This window comes from Vombatus ursinus, unplaced genomic scaffold (genome assembly GCF_900497805.2).
Source record: "Vombatus ursinus unplaced genomic scaffold, bare-nosed wombat genome assembly UNPS02009205.1, whole genome shotgun sequence".
Taxonomy (NCBI): domain Eukaryota; kingdom Metazoa; phylum Chordata; class Mammalia; order Diprotodontia; family Vombatidae; genus Vombatus; species Vombatus ursinus.
In genome coordinates this window covers 54,856,325-54,867,516 of record NW_020948983.1, presented here as the reverse complement: position 1 = coordinate 54,867,516, position 11,192 = coordinate 54,856,325, and the positions used below count along the sequence as shown (strand labels likewise).

Here is an 11,192-nt window from a genome sequence, read left to right as displayed (position 1 = left end):
ACTGTCTTCTCCAATATCTGAATCTTCACAGATCATTGAATTCAGCACTGTGCTTCCAGTAGGTGCTCAATAAATGACTGATTAGTACCAGGTACTACAATGCCTTCCAAGCACGTCTGAATCCCCGACCCATCATACCATACAATGTCCTGCCAGGCCACTCCATGGGTCAAGGCTGCCATCCTCATTACTCAGTGATGTTAAGCAACTTTCCCAGTAGACCAAAGGTAGTACAGTGATCCTCAAAACTTTCCTAAATTTCGAGCTGAAAGTATCCTCAGAGGTCACCTAATCCAACCTCCTCATCTTCATAAATGAGGAAATCGATGCACACGGACAATAAGTGACTTGCCTAAAGTCACACAGAGGTGAGATCCAAATTCAGGTCCTCGGGCTCCAAAGCCAGTTCTCTTGTCTGACATGCCCCAGGCCTCAGCTTCCCAACTTTGTAGGTTCAGTGGAGACACGACGCCTGAGGGGGAGAAGAAAAACGGGATGTCACAGCAACAGCTACAACCAGACCCAGGACAGGCAGGAGAGGTTTCAGGTTGGCACATAGGGGTTCTTTATATCTCTGTATAAAGGCCATAATGGAACTAGGTGGAAACTTCAGGTATGGCTGCTTGGACCCCAAGCCATAGCAGATAAGGACAAGCAACCTTGAGTACCAGCACAAGCGCCTTCTTAAACTCAAGCCTGCTGACTGCTCTGAGTTCAGTCCCGTGGATTTCTCCACAGTTCCACCCTGTCATTGCTCTGGGGAGGAGACTGCAGGGGCCAGGGCCACATCAGGCAGCCGGAGAAGAAAGGTTTGCAGGGAGCCAGGTCTAGGGAAACCCGCCTTCTCTCTCAGCAGCCTCCAGGAGCCGTTGCCAACGCTGTAGAGCAGGGTGGTCATTCGATTGACAGTGTAGATTGTATCCCCTCTCACCACAGCTGTAAAAAGCGCCCCTTTGCTATTGACAAACTGGCCGGGCAGGGCCGTCCACTGCCCCGTGGTCAGGTTCAGGCAGTCGATGGCACAATGAAGGAAGTCATCAGAGGGTCCGTTACGGATCACATAGAGGTTGTCTCGATGTGCCACCATGCAGTGCCCATAGCTCTGGGGTCTCCTCAGGGATGCCACAGGAAGCCAGGCATCCGCCTGGGTCTTGTACTCATACACTGCTGTGGTGTCTGCAGGCTGCCACAGACAGATGAAGAGGCGGCCTAAGGTCTGGGCATAAGGGACCCCAGCGGCAGGCTGGGGGAGGTCTGCTATGAAGTTCCAGCAGCCAGCAGCAAAGTCATATCGCTCCACTGATCTTAGGGGCACCCTCTGGAACTCTCCCCCAATAGCATAGAGGCTGCCTTCATAGCCAACCAGTGCCACATCATAGCGAGCCTGGTGGGGGCTGGGAAACTCCTGCCAGGTCCCCCGGTCAGCATCGTAGCAGAAGCCAGGCTCCACAACTTCCTTGTTGGCCCCCCGGACCCCACCCACGATATAAAGCTTGTTCTCCAGTGTGGTGACTCCAGCCAGCAGGGTGCTAGCCTCCACTGGCAGGGAGGCCAGGGTCCGCCACACATCCTCCTTCTCATCCAGGTAGCACAGGGTTCGAGTCACATCCTCCAAATACTCAGGAGTGGGCGTGTGGGTACCAACAGCCACAAAGCTGCTGGGTCTCAGGGCCTCCACATAGGCCCGCACTTCTGGGGACAGTTCATCGGCCATCTCTGGGGGACCATCTCGAATGAAGAGTGCCGCTCTGTGAAACACGTCCCACAAGCCAAAGACAAATGCAGTCTCACACAATGCCACACAGTTGTCAGAGGTGAGGCTGTGGATAAGGTAGTGGGCCAGTGGGGGGACCTGCAGGAAGGCAGCACATTCCACAGCTTGAAACAGCTCCTCCTCACCCCCCAGGGCTGGCTGCTGACCCCCCAACACCTGCAATGCAGTCTGGAAGCCACCGGCACTCAGCACCCCAAGGTGGATCTCACCTTGGGTGGCCTCCTGCATCCCTGACCGGAACAGGCCACGGAAGAAGCCGCTGTTTTCCACCAGCAAGGCCTTGTCAGCTGCAAAGAGCCGTCCCCCTACCCAGACTTGGACACCGCCTGGAAGCACTGACTGCATGGTGGGGGCTGAAGACAAGAGGGCAGGGTGAAGTCAGCCCAGGATGAGGGCCGAGGATAGCCTTTCCCCCCCCAAGGCAGGGTCTCAATCTGATTTGGTCACTTCTCACCCTTCTCTCAGGGATTTCCAGGCAATGAAGTAACTTCCCTGTGGGAATATAAATAGATTCTTGACTAAAGATAGACCCTGCTCATGTGACCCCACAAACCCAGGAGCAGAGATTGAGCAGGAAAACCTCGCAGGCCTCATATTGACTTAGAAAATGCCACATTGTATCTTTATTTTGTTAAATATTTCCCAATTACATTAAATCTAGCACAGCCCACTCAGGAGAGCTATGGGTGACCTGTCCTGTATTTGACAGCTCTGAATTAAATGACTTTTAGCTCTAAATCTATTGTCCTACAATCCTATGATCCTATGTAATGGAAAGACCTTTGGGCTGGGAATCAAGAGACTTGGATTGTGTTGGAAAGGTGGCAGGCTATGGGTGAGGAATGTTACACAGACTGTCAGACTTGGGTCTATGCCTCAGTTGACTTTGCTTAAAATTTTTCCCCCTTTTGTTACAAGGAAAGCTGGGGGAGACACCAGGGAGGAGTATTTTGGAAGCTGAATATGATGTAAAACAAAAAAATTCCATAAAACATAGGTTATTATTATTTTTTAATGAAGACAGGTTTGAGTGCTGATTCTGTTACCATTCATCCCATCTTGGACAAGTCACCCCTTCTCTGGACTTTAGGCTCTGCGTGAGAAAGGACTAAAAACCCAACTTCTGAGACTGTTGTGAGGATTAAATGAGTTACTAGATGTAAAGAGCTTCAAAAAAAAGTGATGCCAAAGCAGCAAATCACTACTATCATCGTGCACATTAATTCAGTCCTTGCAAAGTGTTTTATATTCATTGTCTCATTTGAGCCTCAAAACAACTCTGTTTGGCAGATTGTCCTCATTGCTCAGATGACCAGTCCCAGGCTCAGAGAAATGATGCTGGGCAAGTCACTTCTCCCTGGACCTCAGTTTCCTCATCTGTAAAATGGGGAGGTTGGACCAGATTGCCTCTAAGCTCCCTTCCAACTCTAAATCCATGATCCTAGAATTCATCCAGGGTCACACAGCTTTTGAGGCAGGATTTGAACTCAGGTATTTCTGGCTACAAGTCCAGAGTTAAACCCGTTACATCACTTATCACCAATGCAGGAGGGATAGGACCCCGCTCCATCCATTGCTTTTCACCATCTGCCTCAGCGACCAAGGCAGATGGAAACTAGGGAGACCTTCAGAGAAGGAGCAGGCCTGGGAACCCCAAGTCAGCAACATCTCTTCACTGTACTGGTGGCTCCAGTATGGGAATGGGGGCAGTCACTGAGCTTCCAGCTTGCCCACCCCCACTGCAAACACAGCAGCAAGGAAGGGCAGCTGGGGCTAGGGGTGGGGGTGAGGAAGAGGGCATAAGTCAGATGCATGAGCCTGGGAAGACAGATTCCCAGAGGAAGAGAGCCAGGAATAGACAGGATAAAGGAGAGGCCCTGGGGACAGAGAGAGGAGGAGGATTGAAAAAGTGGCTGGAGGCCAGATTTGTCAGCCGTTAGCCCTTCCTCCAGCATCCCTATATCTTCATAATTGTTGCACTTTTGGACACTGCTTCCTTATGCTATTCGGGTCCCACTTCAGGGCCAGAGACAGTCTCACACTAGAAGCTCCAACGTATTTTTTTCCATTCAGCCCCAAGCTCTGAGTCAAGATTCTCAGCCTCTAACCATTATCGTCAGCCCCTAGCTCATAACTCCAGGGAACAGCATGCCCCTGAGCATTTTCTGCATTTAAGGCAGGGTTGAATTCCCCTATAGGTACTGGGCACTGGATGTTTGATAGGGGGAAGCAGAGAGAGAAGACAAAGATCTGGGAGTCACAGGTTGGGGAAGAGCCAAAGTCAAACCCCTCCTCATATCCTCAGTTGCTCAATAAGCATTTATTAAGCACCTGTTGTATGCCAGGCACTATGTTAAGCCCTGAGGATACAAAAAAAGGCAAAAACCAGTCCGTGCTCTCTAGCAGGGGCAAGGAATCTGTGGCTTTGAGGCCACATGCAGTCCTCTAGGTCCTCAAGTACAGCCCTTTGACTGAATCCAAACTTCACAGAGCAAATCTTCTTAATAAAAGAATTTGTTCAGTAAAACTTGGACTCAGTCAAAGGGCCACACCCAAGGACCTAGAAGGCCACATATGGCCTGCAGGCCACAGGTTACCCACCCCTACTAGCAGATCTGTCTGATGGGAATATTCTATGCATAGAGGCAGATTGCAGTGGATGGAGTTTGGATTCAGGAAGACCTGAGTTCAAATTGTGCCTCATATACTTACTGTGTGACTTTGGGCAAGTCACTTAACCTGTTTGCCTCAGTTTCCTCAATTGTAAAATGAGGATAATAATAGCACCTACCTCCCAGGGTTGCTGCAAAGATCATATGAAACAATATTTGCAAAGTGCTTGTTGAAGTACCTCCTGCCCTGTGCTATTGTATAGTAGTATGCACTTAAAAAATGTATATTTTCTTCCCTCTTGTATCCCAAGACATCTTCCTCATGAAGTCACCCAGTAGCCCTCTGTACCCCCAGCTGTCCACTCTGAATAAGGAGATACACTTGGATGGAACTATTCTATGTCCATAGGAGGAATAAGTGGCCATCTGTATGATGTGAATGATGAGTGTTTAATGCTAAAACCTTATTAAGGTACACGCTGAAATCCCATTAAGGAAACCTCTTTGTTTCAAGATACATGAATATGAATATATGCACACTATATTTATACATATTTATGTGTAAATATTTAAAACAACTCAGAGCTATTCAATTGGATCACATTACCTTAAACATAACCCAATGGAGAAATGGGGAGTCTTCATGGAGTCTAGAAAAAAGGAGAGCCCTGGAATCTGATGTTCCCAGCATGGCTCAGGAAGGGACTGCTCTGATTTTAATGGACCACATTGATAGAGGCACTGTCAGAGGCTGAACCTAAAGTCAGGAGAGACAAGGGTTCGAATCCTACTCTCAACATCCCGCTTCACCTCTCTAAGGCTCACTTTCTCACCTGTAAAATGGAGCTAATAATTCCTATAGTATGAACCTCACAAGGTGATGTGTATCATATAAAGTATGCTATAGAAATGTCAGCGATTATTATTATTATTATTATTATTATCTAGAAATATGCCTAGAGTGGAGAAGGGCAAGTCATCAGGCTATCACAGCTTAACAAAGATCCTGTCAAAAAATCCAGCTCCTTTGGCTCAACTTAATGCTCTGGGGACCACTGGTTCTGGAGTCAGAAGACCTGGATTCAAATCTCATCTCTGATGTTCACTAGCTGTATGACCTTAGGCAAGTCACTTAACCTCTACTGGTCTCATTATGTTCCTGTAGATAAGGGAGTTGGATTGGATGCCCTCCGAAGGCTTTTCCAGCTCGAGGCCCGTGAGCCTAAACGTGGTCTCCCGAGGAGACCTCTCCTTGAGGAGGGAGTGAGTAACAATGGCATAGAACCAGGTTCGTTTACCCTATTAGATCCATCTCCATTTAAAAATTATTAAATTGTCATTTTGGTTTATAAATCAGTCTCTGATGAGTATAGGGGGTGTAAACTAAGGCACAATGCCTGAGCACCTCTGGGTGAATTGACAAATCTCTCATTTCCACACTTCCATAAGGGTCAGACCTCCATCTTACAGTGATCCTGTGAAGGTCCCGCTGTCCCATGGGGTCCCTAAGCAGCCAGCCTCTTTCTTTCTTGTAACTGAAATAAGCAGCCACATTATAAGGGCCTCTCTGCGGTAGTGGGCCACATCTGGATCATGTTGGGGAACCCCAAGAGCCTGAAGTTGGAGCTTGAGCCCAGAATGGGCTTCCTCCTCTTCCCTGTAGCTTATCACCCACTCCTCTTGGGGAGCCCCTCCTTCCCCACCGCCCTCTGGGAGCCCCTCCTTTCCCTCACCCGGCATTTTGCCAAAGATTCAAGTGGGGGAGGCAGGGAGGGCCTCTGTGGCCCACGGGGGCCTCAAGCAGCTGGTTTGAATTTTCTCTGTGTTATCGATACTAGGAATCCCTTGGGAGTGGCTAACTTTCCAGCCTCTACATCCCCCTTCCCCCTCTCCTTCTCCCTTCCTCAGGCACTGGGGGAAAAAAAGAACTCACAGCCCTCGGCCCCAGGCTAATAAGGGAGACAAGGTCTCTGCTTCCATGTGTCAGATCAACTCCTGGGGTTGCAAGAATAGCATCGAGACCCAGGACCAGTCCCAGAGCCAGGAGGCAGCTGGTTTTTGCCTGGGCTGGTTCCCACACATTCTTCCCTGGTGTGTGTTTCAGACTGATCATTCCAATTCCTGCAGTTTGTGTTCCAGATCCGGAGACTCTACCCACATGTTCTTTTCAGATGACCTTGAGTTCCTGGTGCACTGACCTTTGCTGGTGAGAACATGGGCAATATGTGGGGTAATGGAGAGCACTGGATTTGGAGTCAGAAGCCCTAGATTAGAATTGGGGTACAGCTACTTACTATCTGTGTAATGTTTGATAAGTATCTTCTCTTCTCTGGACCTCAGTGTTGTCATTTGTAAAATGAGGAGATTTTATCAATCAATCAATCTTTATTAAGCACCTACTATGTGCCAGGCACAGTGCTAAGTTGTAGGGCAGGGGTGGGGAAACCTGCAGCCTCGAGGTCACATGTGGCCCTCTAGGTCCTTGGGTGCAGCCTTTTGACTGAATCCAAGGTTTACAGAACAAATACTTTTATCAAGGGGATTTGTTCTGTGAAGTTTGGATTCAAAGGGTCTCACCTGAGGACCTAGAAGGCCTTATGTGACCTCCAGGCCTCAGGTTCCCCACCTGTTCTAGGGGATCCAAAAAGAGGCAAGAGACAGTCCTTGCCCTCAAGGAACTTACAATCTAATGAAGAGACAGTAAACAAACAAATAAATACAAACTACATACAGCATAAGTACGAAATAATCCACAGAGAGAAGCCACTAGAATTAAGAGGGGTTGGGGAAGGTGGGATTTTAGATTAGATTTAAAGGAAGCCAGGGAGGTCAGCAGGCAGAGGTGAGGAAGGAGGGCATTCTAGGCATGGGAGACAGCCAGAGAAAATGCCTAGAGTGGAGAAATGGAGTGTATGATTCATGGAACAGCCAGTATCATTGGATCAAAGAATAAGAATTGAGGGACAAGGTGTGAGAAGACTGGAAAGGTAGGAGGGGGCTAGGTTATAAAGCGCTTTGAATGTCAAACAGAGCATTTTGTCTTTAACCCTGGAGGCAACAGGAAGCCACTGGAGTTTACTGAGTAGGAGGGGAACATAGTCAGACAGGTGCTTTAGGGGGAAAAACCACGGAAGCTGAATGGAGGATGGATTGGAGTGGGGAGAGACTTGAGGCAGGCTGACCCACCAGCAGGCTATTGCAATAGTCCATACGTACTTAAGATGATGAAGGCTTGTATCAGGCTGGTGGCAGTGTCAAAGAAGAGGAGCGGATGTATTCGAGAGATATTGCAAAGGCAAAACCAACAGGCATCAGCCACAGATTGAATACTGGGGTTGAGAAATAGTGAGGAATCCAGGATAGTGCCTAGGTTATAAACTTGGGGGACCGGGCAGATGGTGTTGCTCTCTATAGTAACAGGGAAGGTCAGAGGGGGAATGTGATTTAGGGGGAAAGATAATGAGTTCTGTTTTGGACATGTTGCATTTAAGATGTCTACTGGACATCCATTTCAAGATGTTTGAAAGTTGGTTGCAGATGCAAGATTGGAGGTCAGCAGAGAGGTTGAGGCAGGACTGGTAGATCTGAGAATCATCAGCATAGAGATGGTAATTAAATACATGTCAGCTGATGAGATCACCAAGTAAAGCAGTACAGAAGGAAAAAAAAGAGGGCCCAGGACAGAACCCTGAGGGACACCTGTGGTGACACGGCGTCATCTGGCCTGGAAAGGAGAAGGAGGAGTTGTGGATGATTTCTAAGGTCCCTTCATAACCCTATGATATTGTATAACCCCAATAGCAACTGACACTTCTGCTATTCCTTCCTGAACCCCAGTCCCCTCACCAAACCCCACAAGCCTCATCTTTTCCTCCCATTTGCTTCTCTTCTTCTTCCCTTCTCCATTTCTGTCTAATCTGAATGCCAACAAAATGACCTCCTTACCAGGTCCACAACCCCTAAGGTTTCCACATCTGCCTACTTTCACCAATGCTCCAATTTTCTGACTGAGGCCCAGCCTTCCTGCTGCCCATCTGCCCTGGTTCCTAAGGAGCAGTATATTTACCATACTGGGCAGAGCACTGAACTTCGAATTAGCAGACCTGGGCCCTGGTCTCTGCTTTGTCACTAAGTGGGATTGGGTGAGTGATCAAACCTCTCTGAGCCTCAGTTTCCCCATCTGTGAAATAGAACTAAATGATTGAATGATAGTCAAGGTTCCTGCCAGCTCTAAAACTGTACCCCACTCCCTGAATCAGCAAGTGTTTACTGAGTACTCACCCTGCCCCTAAATCCACCCTAAAGCACTATGGGGAACATTGGAGAAATACCCAATAAATTCCCTGTCTTGAAGGAGTTATAAAATCATAGATGTAAAGCTTAAAAGATTCCCGTCGTTTTACAGATGAGAAAATTGAACCACACAAATGTAAAGTGACTTGCCAAAAATCTCATAACTAGTGTCAGGGGGATTTGAATTCAGACCCTCTGTCTCTCAATCTGGCATTCATGCCACTGGGCCATGCCATCCCTAGGGATCAAGGATGGCTCTCCCCTGAGCATCACAAGGATAAGTATGTACATCCCAGGGAGCTTTCCTCCAGAATTTACCCTTCTCCCTAAATCCAAACACTGGGTCCTGCAGCCTGACCCACAGAAAGGGGAGTAAGATGATGAAAGCAATGGAATTTACAGAAAGGAGTTTAAAAAAAAAAAGCCTGGAATCAAAGAAGTAAGTTTAGAGGTAGGAGCAGTGACTCAAGGTCCTATTCTTGAATAATAATAATAATAATATTTACATAGTGCTTACTTAGTGTCAGGGCAGCTAGATGGTGAAGTGGATAGAGTGCCCAGCCTGGAGTCAGGAAGACCTGAATTCAAATTTGGCCTCAGACACTTATTAGTTGTGTGACCTTGGGCAAGTCACTTCACCCTGTTTGACTCAGTTCCTCATCTGTAAAATGAGCTGGAGAAGCAAATGGCAAACCCCTCCAGTATCTCTGCCAAGAAAACCCCAAATGGGGTCACAGAGTCAGACGCTACGGAAATATGCCAGGTACTGTGCTAAGAGGTTTACAATTGTTATCTAATTTGATCCTCACTACAACCCCGGCGGGGGTAGGTGCTGTTATTATTCCCATTTTACAGATGAGAAAACTGAGGCAAACAGAAGTCAAGGGATTTGTCCAGGTACACACTGCTAGTAAGTGTCTAAAACCTCATTTGTAGGCCTAACTCTCTATCTATCCCCTGCCCCACCAACTGCCTCATTTTCAATATTCTAGTTTTTATTATTCTTACTTGTGATTATACTTTTTCATCCTTACTACTACTACTACTACTAATATCTAATATTTATAAAACACTTTAACACTTACAAAACACTTTGCTGTATATTATCTCATTTTATCCTCACAACACTGGGCTGTCCCAGGTTAAAGGCCTCACCTAAGATCACAAAGCTATCACACTGAGTTTGTGGCAGGGACTTTGGCTTATTTATCTGGATATCTCCCCCCTACTAGGTCAAATGATGCATTAATAATGAATCTTTTACCCCTAGAGGCAGGGTAGTGCTGGAGAGTGGTGTGGGCAAGTAAATGGAAAGAACCAATATGTGTGGTGGAAAGGAATATGAGGAAGGGTCCAGCTAATTGTAACTGGGTCCCCCAGTCTCTTTGAGCATCGTCCGACAGTCATCTCCTCCTGCTTCTCTTTCTCCTCCTCCTCTTCCTTTTTTCCTCTTCTTCCTCCTCCTCTTCTTCCGTTTCCTTTTTTCTCCTCTTCTTCCTCTTCCTTTCTTTCCTCCTGTTGTTCTTCCTTCTCCTCCTCCTTTTTTTCTTCTCTTCTTTCTCCTCCTCCTTTGATTTTATGTCTTCCTAAGAAAATCTCTTCTTCCTCTTTTTTAACAAAAATGAGGTAGGGGCAAGGAATCACAATGTGGTTTGCCCCAGACTCTCCACTCCTCAGGCTATGGAAATGAGCAAGCAGTCGGCCTTGGGCAAAGAAAGAATCAGGTGTATTTTGGTGGCTAGCCCACACTCCCTGCTTTTGAATCGGAGGTTTTTGATTGGGAGATACGACTTTAGCAGCTATTCTCAGTGACTCAGAGAACTCCATGGATAAAATCACTGGCAGCTTTAGCTTCCTGGTTCTAGTTCTCAGCATTCACCTCTCTCTCTCTGTCTCCGTCTCTCTCTCTCTGTCTCTCTCTCTCTCTTCTCTCCTCTCCTCTCCTGTCCTCTCCTCTTCTCTTCTCTTCTCTTCTTTCTCTCTCTCTCCCTCCCTCCCCCTCTCTCTCCCTATCTTTTCTCCTCTCCTCTCCTCTTCTCTCTCTCTGTCTCTCTCTCTCTCTGTCTCTCTGTCTCTCTGTTTCTCTCTCTCTCTCACACACACACACACACCTGTATGGCCCATTGTGATTTTCCCAACTTGCAATACCTAAAGGATGGCTTTCTTCACATGCAGCTAGCTTTTAGAACTGGAATGAACTTTTAGAGATCTCCTAGTCCAACTCTCAGCAATTGACTCAAGGAACACCCAGGCAATAAAGATAATGTCATTTATATATCCTTTAAGTGCTTCACTTATGTCATCTCATTTGAGGCTCCCAACAATCCTGGGAGGTAGGTGTTATTATTAGCTTCATTTTACAAACAAAGAAACAGACAGTTTAAATTACTTGCCCAAGGTCACTCAGCTAATAAGTGTATGAAGCAGGATTTAATCTGAAGTCTTCCTGAGGTCAGGTCCAGCACACTATCCACTAGTCCGTCTACCTGCTTAATACATGTAATTGAACCAGG

At 47.2% G+C, this 11,192-nt stretch overlaps 1 protein-coding gene across 1 annotated transcript; it reads right to left on the bottom strand.

Annotated features, from left to right (window-relative positions):
- Positions 1–291: 291 nt before the first annotated feature.
- KBTBD13 (kelch repeat and BTB domain containing 13) lies at positions 292–2,125 on the bottom strand. Its single transcript, XM_027852089.1, has one exon. It carries the CDS (start codon positions 2,117–2,119, stop codon positions 749–751), a length of 1,371 nt encoding a protein of 456 aa, XP_027707890.1. The 5' UTR covers positions 2,120–2,125; the 3' UTR covers positions 292–748.
- Between the last annotated feature and the right edge of the window lie 9,067 nt (positions 2,126–11,192).

What these genes read in the sequence shown, in the direction of transcription:
- KBTBD13 (XM_027852089.1), bottom strand. Translation starts at nt 2,119, where the DNA reads ATGCAGTCAGTGCTTCCAGGCGGTGTCCAAGTCTGGGTAGGGGGACGG.